The sequence below is a fragment of the Carassius carassius genome, chromosome 28 (genome assembly GCF_963082965.1).
Source record: "Carassius carassius chromosome 28, fCarCar2.1, whole genome shotgun sequence".
NCBI lineage: Eukaryota > Metazoa > Chordata > Actinopteri > Cypriniformes > Cyprinidae > Carassius > Carassius carassius.
Window position 1 is genome coordinate 3,949,599 of NC_081782.1, and position 17,003 is coordinate 3,966,601.

The 17,003-nt window shown below is 37.9% G+C and overlaps 1 protein-coding gene across 5 annotated transcripts in view; it reads right to left on the reverse strand.

Annotated features, from left to right (window-relative positions):
- The window catches only part of fat3a (FAT atypical cadherin 3a), a 168,986-nt gene that overhangs the window by 48,486 nt on the left and 103,497 nt on the right, over positions 1–17,003 (reverse strand). For 3 of the 5 annotated variants that reach the window (XM_059513915.1, XM_059513917.1, XM_059513914.1), the window contains exons 5-9: positions 11,399–11,460; positions 9,835–10,152; positions 8,392–8,605; positions 7,267–7,335; positions 2,397–2,536 (exon numbers count right to left, since the gene is read on the reverse strand). In XM_059513915.1, coding sequence (XP_059369898.1) covers positions 2,397–2,536; positions 7,267–7,335; positions 8,392–8,605; positions 9,835–10,152; positions 11,399–11,460 — 803 coding nt within the window. The remainder of the gene's footprint in view (positions 1–2,396; positions 2,537–7,266; positions 7,336–8,391; positions 8,606–9,834; positions 10,153–11,398; positions 11,461–17,003) is intronic. The other 2 variants (XM_059513918.1, XM_059513916.1) reach the window with 1 other exon arrangement.

Here is a 17,003-nt window from a genome sequence, read left to right on the forward strand (position 1 = left end):
TCAAGCATGCCAGAAAGCTACTGGAGGAAAAGAAGAGCGGCAAGCTTGAAACCACCAGGGAGAAATTGGAACAGCATGTCAAAGAGCAGTACAGTGATCCACAAAGGAGCGTCCCTTTAGGAACTCCAGAATACGTACCCCAGCCAGCAAAGCCAACAGTTGAGTTCAACATCATGCCCCTCAAGCTCAGCGAAGTCAGGCAAGTCGTGGAGAAGGCAAGGTCCTCTTCCGCACCTGGGTCCAATGGGGTCCCCTACAAGCTCTATAAGGACAACCCCAAGGTACTAGAGCTGCTATGGTATCTGATGAGAACTGCTAGGAAAAAGCAAATCATTCCATCGGACTGGCAAAGAGCGGTAGCAGTCTTCATCCCTAAGGAAACGAACTCCAAAGACATTAGCCAATTCCGAAACATTGCACTACTGAATGTAGAAGGAAAGATCTTCTTCTCAGTGCTAACCAGGAGGATGACCAACTATCTGATCGAGAACGGCTATGTTGACACCAACTGCCAGAAGGCAGGAGTTCCAGGTTTCCCAGGCTGTGTAGAGCACTCCACTATGATCTGGGACCAGATCCAGAAGGCCAAGCGGGAGAAGACCGACCTGCATGTCATCTGGCTCCACCTTGCCAATGCGTCCCAGTCCCGCATCAGCTGGTCAACTATGCCATGGAATTTTTCCACATGCCCACCTGCGTCAAGAACCTGGTAGCTCAGTACTTTAGCAACTTGCAGATGTGTTTCTCCCTCCAGGACTTCACCACCGGATGGCAGCGGTTCGAAGTAGGAATCGTGATGGGGTGTACTATTTCTCCAATACTGTTTGTAGCAGCCTTTGAGATAATCCTCATCGGGGCAAGGCAAATGGTTGGGGGGATTAAACTCCCAACTGGTAAGAGGCTTGCTCCACTGAGGAGTTACATGGATGATGTCACCAGCCTCCTTCAGACAGCAGCATGCACATCAAGACTGCTGAAGAGGATGGACGAATTGATATCATGGGCAAGAATGAAGATCAAGCCCTCCAAGTCCCGGAGCTTGTCCCTCAGAAGAGGAGTCAGAAATGACAATACCATTTTCGCATTGGAGGGGAAAAAAATCCCCTCCGAAGTACTCCGAAGCTAGCAGAAGTACTGGAGGAGTGTCGACAGGGTAGCAAACAACCACCATCAGCAGAGGACCCCACCATCTTTGTGTCGGAAGGAGGGGTAAGGAGAAGCACCAGATCAAGAGAAACAGCAAGGCCCTTCTCCCCCAACCAGGAGTGGAACATGAGGGTTGACCTGGACAGGCAGCTCTGGTTCCCCACGGAGATAACCACGACATCTCTCCTGCCAGACATAGTGGTGTGGTCAACCAAAGCAAGATTGATACACCTCATTGAGCTCACTGTACCACTGGAGGAGGGAATCGAGGCCACCTTCGAATGGAAGAAGGCCAGGTACTCAGAACTTGCTGCTGAGTGCTGGGAGGCTGGCTGGAAGACGACCATCTACCCAGTTGAGGTCGGATGCCGAGGTTTCCTTGGGTTGTCAACCATACACCTCTTGAGGGAAGCAGGAGTGACAGGAGGGAGGCTAAGGAGGGCAATAAAGGATCTGGCAGAGGAGGCAGAGAAAGGTAGCTTTTGGCTCTGGCTGAGGAGGAAAGATAGGTGTTGGGGGAAGAACACCTAACCCCAGACAACAGCTGCAGGGAGAACAGCGATCAGCTGCAGGGGGTGACAGGGAGACGTCCCTGTCACTGCTCCGTCACCAGGAGACGTTCCAGAATTAAAGGAGCGAAACTTTGGTGAATGGTGGCTTCTGGCTGATGACCCTGCAGCTGACCCATGGGAACTGGAAGAGGTGCGACAGACAGCAATGCCCAGCAGGTGGTAACATCTTCCTGTGCAATTACATATAAAGTGAAAGTGAAAGTGAAAGTGACGTGACATTCAGCCAAGTATGGTGACCCATACTCAGAATTTGTGCTCTGCATTTAACTCCCCCCACCCACAATTCCTGCCGGCCCAGGACTCGAACTCACAACCTTTCGATTGGGAGTCCGACTCTCTAACCATTAGGCCACGACTTCCCCTATATATATATATATATATAATAAATTTGTATGTATGTGTGTGTGTGTATATATATATATATATATATATATATATATATATATATAATTAATTAGAATAATATTATAGAATAATAATATTAAGAGTAATAAATTATAATCAATATTTATATATTTATATTAATATAAAATAATGAATAAGTATAAATCAGTGTATTTGTATCATACTCAGAATTTGGCCACCCTCAACTGGGTAGATGGTCGTCTTCCAGCCAGCCTCCCGGCACTCAAGTGTCCGTGTATGTTTATTTATTTTTATTTGTGAGTGTGTGTTTACCTGAGTGTATGCTATATTAGTCCCATCTGTGACCTCCACAGTGAGATTGTAGAACGATCGCTGCTCTGCGTCCAGAGGTTTAGCGATGACGATAGTGCCGACTCCTTTCTCAACGTCAAATGTACTGTCCACATCACCGCCTTACATGAAAACAGAAAACATGATTAAACACACAAACCCTATACGCTACATCACACACACACACAAACACACACACACACACACACACACACAAACACACACACACACACACACACACACACACACACACACACACACACACACACACACACACACACACACACAAACTCACACCACTGTAGTACTCCGGTACGCCAGATGAGGGCGATACAGGGTTTGGAAATGCTAAACATGAGTAGGATGGGATTTCCTCATTATACCCACAGACATCACAGCAAATCCTCAACAAACACCCCACATATGTAATGCACACACACACTCACACACACGCACACCACATATGCAATATATCCTTATATAGACACACATATACAGACATCTTACATATACAAACACAAACACTAACACAATATATGAAGACGTATACACCCTCATATGTATGCATGTGTGTGTGCTACTCTGAAGTGATAGAAAAAGATTCCTCCATTTTCTAAGTCTTCAAGTCTATATTTTCCTACACATCCTACACAAGTCTAATAAACACATGCTGCCCACAAACACACAGCACTCTCTAGACTCGGCTCAAAGAGGAAAGAATTATAGATTATTAACAGCAACAAAAGAGAGGCAAACCAAAAATATGGATCGAAGAAACAACTGTTATCGCACATTGAAAGTCAACTCCAAGGTATAGTTCACCCAAAAATGAAACATCAAACTATTTACACACCCTCACGTCAATCCAAACCTTTCTTCCATGCATCGCATGAGATGTTAGTTCACAGAACGTTCACATTATGCTTTTCCACACAACAAAAGCAGACCAGAAGCTGGCAAGCTCCAAAACGCACCATAAAAATGGTTGAATCATATGATAACTTTGTTTGAGAAACAAACTGAAATTTCAGTTATCATTCAGTGTAAATCTTGTCACATGCCTCAAACTTCATTCTAGGCTAGTATTGCTACATTTTGAATAGTCACAAGACCATGAATAAAACATTTTGGTATCACTCATTTTATCATATTTGACCCTGGACAGCAAAACCTGTCATAAGGGTCAATTTTTTTAGAAATTGAGATTTATGAATAGTATTAAATAAGAAATAAATAAGCTTTCCATTGATGTTTAGTTTGTTAGGATATGATAATATTTGGCTGAGATACAACTATTTGAAAATCTGGAATCTGACGGTGCAAAAAAAACTAAATATTGAGAAAATCGGCTTTAAAAGTTGTCCAAATGAAGTTCTTAGCAATGCATATTACTAATCAAACATCAAGTTTTAATATATTTACAGAAGGAGATTAACAAAATATATTCATATAAACATGATCTTTACTTAAAATCCTAATGATTTTTGGCATAAAAAAATCTATAATTTTGACCCATACAATGTATTTTTGCTACAAATATACCCCAGCGACATAAGACTGCTTTTGTGCTCCAGAGTCACATATCATTTAAATTTTAACGACACAAACAAGACTTAAATTTCAGTCTGTTCACACAAAACTTCAAAAGACTTAAAAAACATAGGGCCCTATCATACACCCGGCGCAATGCGACGCAAGGCGCAGCGCAAGTGTGTTTGCTAGTTTCAGTCCGGCGCCGTTTGCATTTTCTCGTCCAGCGCCACGTCATTTAATTAACAAATGCATTTGCACTCATTTTTGCGTCCATGGCCGTTTTCGTCTAAAAAAGAGGTGTGTTCAGGCGCATTGTTGGCATAATGCTATTTTAAGGGAAGTCGTGGCCTAGTGGTTAGAGAGTATGACCCCTAACCCTAGGGTTGTGGGTTCGAGTCCCGGGCCAGCAATACCATGACTTAGGTGCCCTTGAGCAAGGCATTGAACCCCCAACTGCTCCCCGGGCGCTGCAGCATAATGACAGCCCACTGCTCCAGGTGTGTGTTCATTGCTGTGTGTGTTTACTGCTGTGTGTGTGCCCTTTGGATGGGTTAAATGCAGAGTACGAATTCTGAGTATGGGTCACCATACTTGGCTGAATGTCACGACACTTTTTTCACACTTTAAGGAGCTGAAAATAGACTGCACCAAAGACCAACTCAAACTTGGTCTAAAGTCTGGCACAGTGTTTTTCTTTGTTATTGAAAGAGCATGTTAGTATAGGCAGGTCCACAACGCACGTACATGCTGCTTATTAAACACAGGGATGCACAGCAGCACCCAAACACACCAAATATTAAAAATTAAAGGATTGCAATGCATAAGAACTTTTTATTGGGTAATTAAATATAAAGATGCCTACAGTACATGTTAAAATGGATAGTCATCGCATGTATCAGAATTAGGCTATCTATTTGCTCGCAAACGAGCAGCTCCGTGTCATCTCGGAGTTCAGTCTTTGCCCTTGCCAAATTCCGCCGTGTAAATAGCAAATCCGTCATGGCACAAGCGCAAATGGTTCTTAAAGGGAATGCAAGATGAGACTCTGATTGGTTTATTGCACGTTACACCCAAAAACCACCCATTACTCATTAAGAGAATAGGGACAACCCGTTTAGACCATGCGCCCGGCCGCGACAACCATTTTTCCGTCGTAAAAATAGCAAAAGTGGATTTGTACATGCCCTGAGTGCACCTGCGCCGCGTGCTTTACAATTTGGCTTTAGATCGTTAAAATAGGGCCATAGTGTTCAATTCACGTGCACTACTTTTCAATTTTTTTTTTGTTGTGGTTTTTGTTTTGTTTTTTTAGCCCTTTAAATCTTTTTGCTACCATTGAATGGAAAAAAAGCGGCATCACCATTCTGACTAAGGTCTATAACAGAAAAAATATTAATGTCATTTTGGAACAATATGAGAGTGAGCAAATGGTTACCGAACTGTGATTTACAGGTGAACTATTCTTTTAAGACATAGATTGCCTTGCTGCATGAGTGTGTTTGAACCCCTATGCGTGTGTACAGAGGTGAAGTGTGTTTTGGCAGGGCGCTACGCTGCCTCTTCACACTCATTCTACCCAGGGCGCATTAATCATCTCGTGCCGCCTGTTGCTGTAACACCTGGTGGAGAGATACACTTACATACACATACTTTCATTCATCACCATCCACCCTCGCTGTCCTCAAACACTCTCTCTCGTCTGGCAAGCTAACCCTAACCTGACCCCTGACCTTTATGCACACTCGATTGGCTGTTTAATGATGCATTTAATCAGGCCGCACATGATAAGGCTGGGTCAACGACCACCAGAAGGGTTTTAGGTAGCTCATAAACAAAACACACACACATGGAATCAGGAATTAAACCATTATTGCCACTGCATTGTAAATGCAAAGTGCACACACACATGCATACAGCAATATATCAAACGCACATTTAAATTACATTGGTATCAAGAGACACACCCTCAAATTCACATCCCAACCAATCACGTTTAAGCAACACAGCACAACACCAAGGGATGATGGGAAAGCAGAGCTAGCTGATGGTTAAACGGCAACAGAGCAAGAGCAGTTCTGCTGAACATATATAAATATAGAGAGAGGGAGAAAGAAAGAAAGACTGGAGAAGAATGAGACAAATAGAATCACTGAAAGAGAGAGATTAACATGCAGAGAAAGAAACAAAGACAGAAAGACAGGTAGAAAAAGAGACAGACAGAGAAAGCTAGACAATAAGGACTGATCTGATGAAATTGTCACTGCGTCATTACATAAGTTTATCATTTGTAGGCAATTAGAAGATGTCAATGTTAACATTCAAGCAATTTAAAAACCATTTAAGATGCAAAAAGAGAAGTCTCCAAGATGGGCTTTTGGACATATTTTGGTCTGTTTTTGTCCGCTACAGCATTATTAGAAAACGGTTTATGTTAAAATCACCGTTTTGGAAAGAATTTTAAGTTAAGTGAACATTAACATCCTGAAAAATAAAATTCCATGTGTATCAGTAAAGTGGATCTGTGCATTAGGTCTTAAAGTGACAGAGACATAAAACCCCATACCGTCAACTGCTTGGTAACAACATCATTTAAAATAACTTATTTTGTGTTCAACAGAAGAAACAAACAACTAAAGTGGAGGGTGAGTAAATGATGACAACATTTTCATTTTTGGGTGAACTACCTCTTGAATGTTAATCAAACAACAAAAGAAGAGGAAAACTGCTTTTGACTGAATAAATTTTGTGCTTATAATCTACATTTAATTTATACAGTGAATATTATGGATTGTTATTTTATATTTGATCATTCTTATCTATTTCTTAACTGGATACTACCTAAAAAGCACTGTATTTCCTTTGTATCACTTTTCTATTGTATTTAATCAGCGCTATTGCTTGTAATTGGTTCATTAGTTTGTTGTAATGTTTGAACTTTGTATTAGTTTTTGATTTGCTATCAAATGGAAATTGAAAACTCTTCAGTGTTAATCAAATCTAAAATGTGGGTGTTGTAACAACTTTATTTATTAGAAACATGGGCTCAAAAACAATGAAAACAAACTTTTTTTTCTTTGTGGTGGGAAAACTGAAAAATTTCACTGGGCAACGAAAAAAATCTGTAAAATATTAAATAAATTAATTTTAAAAAACAAAGCATTGAAAACCTGGACATGCAGAGAGAGAAAGACAGGCAGACAGAGCTGAAGACAGAAGGAGAGTTCACAATACAGAATTAAAAGACAGAAAGAGAGAAACCACAGAAAGAAAAACTGACAGAGAGAAGAGGAAAAGAGTTCGTCTGAACTGATAAAGATACCTTCTGTAGAACAGTTCCTGCCGCAAGCGCTCTGGAGTATATAGAACATCTCACGGAAAGAGCGTGGACCTTCCCATATGAAGCATTTAGAAAGAGAGAGAGAGTGAGAGAGAGGAAGAGAGGATGGATGAGAGAAGTAAAGAATGAAGAGTCAAAGGAAGAAAGAAATAAAGAGGAAGTGGCCTGTGACTCAAGAGGAGGAGGAGAAAAAGAGAGGCAGAGCAGCGAAAGAGTGCAGAGCAGGTGCTGCTGAAGCAAACAGAAGGTATCTGAACACCAAACCGCATGCATGCTGCAAATCTGACTCTCCCAATGCCTACCAGATCAACAGACACAGGAGCTCAGTGTCCGGAACAGCTACATAACTGTGTAATCACTCAGCTTTATTAATATTACTGTAGAACATTATTAAAATGAACACACTTTCCACTATTGTATACATAATATAATATAATATAATATAATATAATATAATATAATATAATATAATATAATAAAATATAATATAATATAATATAATATAATATAATATAATATAATATAATATAATATAATATAATATAATATAATATGATATGATATGATATGATATAATATAATATATTTCATTTAGGTTTGTTTTATGATTAATAATTTAAAATGTATTAGTCATTTGTTTGTGTACATACAAACCTTACATCACCAAAGATACAGACAGCGGCAAGCAATCGCCATGGTGACCGTGGAATGACAAAAGATAGCAATACAATGCCACAAATCATGCAGTGAACCACAAACATTCCCAACAACTCTAAACCATAATATGTAAATATTTGGCTTAATTACTAACCTAATTATCTAACTTTAAGCCAAACATATCATTATAAAATCCAAATTTATATATATATATATATATATATATATATATATATTTTTTTATATATATATATATAAATATAGTATAATTCTTTCTAAAAAACACAGCATTTAAAATTTTCAACATTATTACAATAAATCCCAACCCCTGGAATTTATTTTCAATCCTTTACTAAATGCTAAAAATCCACTTGGATCTCTATCCTGCAGCTAAAGTTGTCTCTAAATTGCATAGATCATCACATTAACAAAAAGTGTCCAAGCTTTTACCTGTGATGTCAAACCACAAGGAGGTGGAGCCTTGCTGTTGGGCGGACACCACGCCTACAATGTCCGCCACTTTGTCAGTTTCCATGACGGTGAAATTGTAAAGCTGCTCGTCGAAGGCGAGGGGAATGGGGCTGGCCGGAGGACGGCGGATCCACTCGATGTGCAAACGAGCCGTCGCCCAGCGCTGAGGACGTCCATTATCCACTGCCTTTACCTGCGATCAAAGTCAAACGCACATCAGGAAGACAAGAACACCAGGCATTAAAAGGAATGGAAGAATGCATTCAGTGTTGACCTTTGCACTGAATGCAAACAAAAGAACGAACCTTTTACAATAACTTTTTTTTTTAAATGTCAACTCCCTCATTATGAGAATTGAACTGCTATATATGTCAAGGGAGTTTTTCAAGATCTGGAAATTATTATCTCTGAGTTTACACTTCTGGTTAAACCTGGTGAGACAGTTTCTTGTCCTAATATTACATATGGATGATTTATATAATTCCAAATAAGGTGGGAAATTTTTTTGAATGTTTAAGGAACATGTCAGGTATTTGGCACATGAACAAAGTGGTCTAAACCGCTTTAAACATGGCCATGATGGTCTACCAAGCTTGCTTGCTTGTTTGTTTGTTTATTCATTTATTTATATTTGTATTTTATTTTATTTTTGTTTATTGTTTTGTTTTATTAGATTTTCTACTTAATTGTATTCTATTTTATTATTCTTTAATTTATTATTATATTTTATTTTGTCTGTTTTATTAATAATATTATTTTCATTTTATTCTATTCTTTATAATTGTATTGTTTTTATTTTATTTGTTATTTTATTATTTTAATAATATTTTATTCTTTTTTGTTTTGTTTTATTATTCTTTTTTTATTTTATTTTGTCACATAATATAAAACACTGTATTTTATTTTATAATCACGTACAAGTGTAAATGCAAATACAGATTTATGGCAAGAAACTCTAGATGGCGCAGTCCGATAGGTCTAACTCAATCTAATTTAATGACATCATTATCACATGGCACAGCTGATTGGTTCTTTCCTGTATCGGTAGCAAATGGCATTGATGCTCAACATTCAAACATATGAATAGTAGCAGTTGCAGCTTGCTCAGAAACCCTCCACCTTCCCCAGCTCCACCTGTATAGATCTGCTATGAGGTGATTCATGTATGCTCTATATGGGGGTTATTTTATGCATGTTATATTTACAGCAGCAATATTTCTTACATGCTCCCAGCAGCATGTTGCCGATGTATTGGCAGTAGCAAGTCTAGAAACTTGTTCTGCTGCAGCAGCAGCAGCATAGCAGATCTATTCCGCCAAGAGCAAATACATTAACATATTCATGTACATTACCATGCCAATCCCTCCAAGAGTTGTCATGACAGAACTTATTATAGAAGCTCAAGGGCCAAAAGTGACTCACGGTAAGAATATCATAGGTTCCAGCTGTGAACTGTTTCTTGGGTGATGAAACCACACCAGTTTTGGCATCGATTATGAACTTCCCATCCTCGTTGCCATCGACGATGCTGTAGGAGAGTTCAGCATTGGCGCCCTGGTCTTGGTCGTAGGCAAACACTCGATATATAGGAGCGCCTCGTTGTTTACGGGTGCGCTCTGGTAAACGGACCTGGTACACCTTCTCTGGAAATGTTGGTTTGTTATCATTAACATCCAACACCTGGATCACCACCCATACTGTGGTCTGTCTGGGAGAAGGTCCGCCATCTGATACAGTCACCTGGACACAAAAACAGTGATGAGCATGAGCTCACATTTGCATTCAAAACACTAATAGTTTTGAAAGAAAGCTTTTCTGCTCACCAAGGCTGAATTTATTTGATCCAAAATACAGCAAAAACAGTAATATTATGAAATATTATTACAATTTAAAATAGCTGCTTTCTAATTGAATATATTTAAAAAATCCTGTGATGCAAAGCTGATTTTTCTGCATAATTACTCCAGTCTTCAGTGCCACATGAATCTTCAGAAATCATTCTAATATGCTGATTTGCTGCTCAAGAAAAAATTTGATTTAATTTCATTTAATTGTGGGCTGAGTTACAGATTTGTAACAGTCACAGCACAAGAGATGCTTGCCTTAGTAAACACTACTATTCATGGTAAAAACCCATTATAGATGGACAGGAAAGGAGAAATAAGATTCTCTATGTATCTGATCTTCTACATATTTTTTTCTGTCTGTAGAATGGAGGGATGATGAGTCATGTTCCGCTTTTCTCTCATTTCCTGTTTCTAATATTCAATCCATTTTTCTTTTTCATTAGCAAACATGCCCATTGCCCATCAACCAATCAGCACAGTCACACGTGGCCACCAGCCAATCAGTAGAGTGCACTGGAACGTTTAAATGATATCATTAAAAACAAAAGACATTGGGTGTGCCATCAATCTCGGCAACAACAACAGAACGATTAATTCAATTCACTTTATTCATTTCCTTTCACAGACTGCCGTGCCATGCCTGTACAAATTCAATCTGTCTGTCTGAGAGAAAGAAAGAGGGAGCCATAAATGAGAAAAAAGAGGGGGGTTGTAATAAATTAAAGGGGCGTTTGGTCTGTGTAATGTTTGGGTGTCAAGGGATCACACGGTGAATGGGTAACATAACACGAGTGACAAGTTCGTTCTCAAAAGATCAACACGACAAATCGCTTTCATTACAAACACAAAACACCCACTCGAAAACACTGACTTTCGCACTTAAACATACTATATGTGAACAGACTAGCAGAGCAAGCATTTTGAATTTCAAACAGGCATCTATAGGACTCAGTCAGAACACGTCGATAATCTTGCATTCATATGAAGTGAAAATTGTCATAATTCTCCCATCCCACACGAAATTGATCTGCAATTTGGAGGCAGTGCAAATTAGCATGGCTCAAATCTCTCACAGCCGATGCGTGTTTGTGTGAACGTAGCAATATGTGTCAATGTGGGTTCACATGAGTGTGTCTCACCTCCAGTACGTGCTCAGCCTGTTGTTCACGATCCAGTTTCCGAGAGGTTGTGGTAATCAGTCCTGCAACACACAAAATCACTCGTTTTAGCAGGCGCTTTATAAATATTCTTTGATCCAACCACTTCTGGAGTCTCTAAACTACAAGTAATGACAGTGATTTAAGTTTCACAAAACTAGATTCACTGTTGTTAGATGAAATTCATAATGAATAAAAATGTAATTTCTTTGGCATGGTGCTATAGATTGAGCAACAGACCACAACTGTTGAAAAGCACTGAAGGAAACACAAAAAAATAAAGAAATACATAATAGATAATATATAGTAGTGAGAAAAAATACTGAAAGATGAACAAGCAAGCAAGTAAATAATATATACAAAACAAAGTATGCAATAAATAATAAAATATTAATAGTAATAAATCATTTACAAATTTTTGGGGTCAGAAAGGATTCATTATTCAGCAAGGATGCATTGAATTTAACAATGCATCCTTGCTGAATAATGAAGCCTTTCTGACCCCAAAATTTGTAAATGTACATTTCTGTTTCAAATAAATGCTGTTCTTTTAAACTTTTTATCCAGCAAAGAATCCTGAAAAATGTAGCACTGTTTCCACAAAATATTAAGCAACTCATTGATTAACATTGATTATAATCAGAAATGTTTTTGAGCTGCAAATCAGTATATTAGAATGATTTCTGAAGGATCATGTGACACTGAAGACTGGAGTAATGATGCTGATTTTTTTTTCCACACAGAAAACAGTAATATTTAATAGGAATAATATTTCACAATATTACATATTTTACTGTATGTTTATCAAGTTTAGCCTTAGTGGAGCAAAAGAGACTTTATGAAAGCATTTAAAAATCTCATGGAAGCCAATTTTTAGATAATAATATATTACCTATAGGGAATGTGGTTAGTGCAATTTATAAAAAAATAATAATTATAAAGTTACAATTATAATTAAAAAGATTATACTTTATTAACAACAAAAAAAAAAATTCTCCGTGGATCGTCAAAGTGCCTGCAGGTCCTTAAGTATTCTTTCTGATCAGGCGCATCCCAGGGCGCCCCATCACTGACCCATATCAGAGATGAAGAGAGACACAAGGAGGAAGAGAAAGAGAGGGGCGGCTGTGTTGAATCAAGTCACAGCGGCGCAGGGAAGGAGGAGGACAGGAGAGGAGGGGAACGGGGAGGAGGGGAACGGGGGGGGGGGGGGGGGAACAAAACGAGACAAAAGTTTGCTGATGACATCATGCCTGAAACACACACACACACACACACACACACACAGTCTGTTTGAGGCCCCACTGGATAATTGCTGCTACCTGAATGGGGTTTACTGGTCATAGTGGGCATGCAGGGTCTTAACGTCTACAGACTTCTGATCTCATCGTCATGGCAACCAGAGGCTCGTTACACAGCTACAGCTCTTGACCGGCGTGTGTGGGAAAGTAAGACCGCATACGGTGGGAAAATGGACAGATTAGAGCTTTAACGTTGGACACTGAACACCCACACAGGCTTTTTATGCGACGTCCATAATATAGGCTACTCACAAAAATAAAAATAAATAAATTGGTAAATCCCCGAGACGCACAATTTTATAGTCAGAAGTTTCTCTTAAAGGGACAGATCACCCAAAAAATGAAAAGTCCGTTATCATTTACTCACCCTCATGCCATTTCAAACCTGAGTTTCTTTCTTCTGTTCAGTACCACAGAATATATTTTAAAGAATGTTGTTAACCAAAAAGTTGACGGTACCCATTGACTTTCATAGTATGGAAGTCAATGGTTACCGTTAACTGTTTGGTTACCAACATTCTCCAAAACATCTTCTTTTGTGTTCGAGAGAAGAAAAACTGTGACATGAGGGTGATAAAATGACAGAATTTAATTTTTTTGGCCGATCTATCCCTTTAACCTACTTTTAACTAACAGCAATGGTTTTGCTAATGAGGGTGTCTTTGTATAAGGATCCAATCAGTGAGAATGAGTGTGCGCTTAGCTAAAGAACAGCTGCATTCACTGGAATTAGCATATTAATTAGAGAGACGAGTGATTACAAGCATTTAACTAAAACAGCAATAGTATACAATATCATTACATATCATACATTCCTATACAGGCCAGTTATCTGTTGCGTTTAGAATATGCATGAGATGTAGCTTCCTTTTTATCTTTTTCATTTTTGAGTTATTTTATAATCACCGCATGCATTTATTTCAGGTTCATTCGGTAGGCATTGATTTCCCAAGAAACTCATTGTGGATAAAAATAACGTCAAAACCTTTGGAAACTGCCGGCGTTGCATGTGTTTTGTGCGTTGAATGGCTGCAGGTGGGAATTGGCCCATATGAGTGTGTCTGTGATTCATTGGCGGGGTCAGCATCATAAATTCGAAACATGCACCAAAGGTAAACCGGCCACACACTCACACAAACACACACACACACACACGCATACATGCTGAGATCACACTGCATCTATAAATCAACAGCCATCTGAAAAAGACAAAAAAACAAGAGAGTGGCAGATTTCAGTTTCAGCGCAGAGGCGATTCATGCTGGTTTTTAAATTGCACGCTTTTTCTAAATGTCAAAACGGCATAGATAATTTACAGCGAGCCTGTGCATTGTCGTTTGCATTGATTGACAAAAGTTTTACACAGATTATTTTTTAATAAAGGACATGATTAAACAAATTTATTTAAATGCCTACTTTTATCAATTAAATGTCATAAATGGTTTGAGCCAGTTTTTATCCAACAGCTATTTTCAGTATTTCTGCTTTAATTATAAAAAAAAAAATTATAAACTTAAATTTTATATAGAGAAACTGGTATAACTGATGAATTTAAGTAATCATGAGTAATAAAATAATAAAACAAAAATATAAGATTACATCTTGATTTTGTGCTTAATTGAAAATTAGTAATGTATAATTTTTTTTTTAATATAATTTTTAATATGAAAAAGTTAAATATATATTAAATATATTAACAATGTTATCACTTATTAATCATAATCCTAATCTTAATACATAGAGTAATCTTAAGTAATATATATATATAATTTTTTTTTTTTTTATATATATATAAATAAAAATTACATACATATATAAATATAAATTCTTTTTAAATCTCATGCAAAAATTGTTTTCATGACAAAGAAATAATGCAAGCAGTAAGGCACAAAACATTTTATGGAAGCACTTGAATGCAAACTACAAAAAGCTTTCAGAATGTCTTTTGAGGAATTTGAAATTAATTTTTATAAAATAAAAGTTATCATTAGATGAACTATTTACAATTATGCATTATTTCTAACTAATCAAATGTACACTATCATTCAAAAGCCAAAAGTCTCTTTCGCTTGCCAAGTCTGCATTTATTTGATTAAAAATACAGTAAAAAGTAATATTGTGAAATATTATTACAATTTGAGATAACTGCTTTCAATTTGATTACATTTTCAAATCTAATGTATTCCTGTGATCACAGCTGTATTTTCAGCATCATTACTGAAGTCTTCAGTGTCACATGATCCTTCAGAAATCATTCTGACATGCTGAGCTGCTGCTCAAGAGACATTCTTTTTTTATTATCACTGGTCTTGTGTGGGTTCATACATTTCTTGGGTATTTCTGGCCTAATTCTGTCAGTACGTTACAGATAAAATGTAAGGCTTTATAAAGAAACAGCACTAAAGAAGTACTTTAAAGATATGGCTTATTACTGCTCCTCAGGCCATGCTATCGCAGAACTGACGAACGACGCTTTTGATAAAACTCTGGGAGTCGTCTATTATTCCAAATGATCCATTATGGAGGATAATCAGAATGATCGCAATCAGGGTGAGCAGAACGAATGCGGATCTCCCGTGCCGTAGAAAACAGGGTGTTTACATGCTGTAGAAGATGCAGTGATTATCTGAGCCGCAGCAGACAGAGAAAGAGAGAGAGCTATTCTTAGAGTCTTTTATTATGAGGAGGAAGACAGAACAGAGAACGAGAGAAAGACGGAAGGATGCTACGGAGTCGCAGGGGGGCGGAATGGAAGAGTAAGAAACCGAGAGAGAAAAAGAGAGCAAAAGACGCGTAAGGCCTTGTGAACGAGAGAATGGGAGGGTGATACAGCGAGAGAGGGAGGAGAGGAAGGTGTTAGGAGAGGATAAGAGAGGATGAGACGGAGGGGGAGGGAAGACGAGGAGATCTCAGGGTTGGAGGAGACGAAACGCCAATGTGTGAAACCTGCAGACGAGACTCACAGAGACACAAATTACTGCTGAGACAAGCAGAAGAGAGAAAAAGCGAGATTTCGCAAGCCTTTTGAAGAGTTTAAAGCTGAAAACAAGCACTGTTGTCGAAGTTTGAAGACTGTTGACCATTCATCCGTCCAAACAGACTGTGACTGACGAGTGAATCAAACTGAGTCAGGACTTTGCTAGAATGACAGTCTGGCCCTGGCTGTTTTACCTGACATACGTGAGTGAATAAAATGAAAACCGTTCATGCGCTCGACTGAAGCGACTGTCTAATAATGATGGAAATGTTTGTGTTTAGTTCTCCTCCTGTGATCTTACATGCTGTCGCCTCGTCTACAGGAGACTGTTTACTGACTGCAGAGCAGCTTTCAACTCTAACTCAGCCACGGAAAATCATTTTAAAAGATGTTTTTCCTCCCTATGGAATCCCATATGGGACACTTGTGTGATCTGCTCCATGCATTACAGGAAACAACAAAAAAATGAGAGTTTTGATGTTGTTATGAGAGCTAACGTTTCACCCCGATGCTGGCTAAGATATGATATGATTTTATATAAGAAAACATGCAAGATAAAATCTTTTTTATAAATACATATGCACACATGAATAATGTATTGTACCGCATTACGTATTAGTTATGTGTCTCCTGTTTTTTTTTTTTTTATAAAATACAGAATATAATAAAATTCTTTTTTTTTTATTACACTTTCTGTAATTTGTTTGGTTCTACATTATATACATACTGTAGTTAACATTATAAATGAATAACAAATATTATATAGATACAAATATGTATATTTACAAAATAATACAATGTTTTAAAGTATAACTGTAAAAAATACAATAATGAAAATCTGAAATGTGATTTTTTTATATAAATATACTTTTTATATAAATAATAAATACACACATGTATTATTATGTATTTTTAGATATTATATTACATATTAATTGTGTATTATTATATTTATTAAACATTTTTATTTTATATGTAAATTTAGGAAGTGTGTTCAGAAGGCTGTAGTGTTTAGGGAGAATGGAGGAGTGTGTCCGTAAACAGAGGTGAATGAACTATAATACTAGAGTTTTGCTCATGTTGTTTGGGGAGTGTGTGTAAAGCGCTCAGTTCTGCATTTGTTTGGAGATGCACTTGGGAGAACAGACTCTGAACTTAAATAAGCTTAAACGCACTTCCAAATGGTGCCATTTCCCACTGCTGTGCACAACCCAGACAGTCTAAATGAATTTATCACTGTACATAAGCAACAGAATACACTGAATCCATAGAGGACCTGTGTTGTGGATCAGCAAAAGTAAGGCGTTGA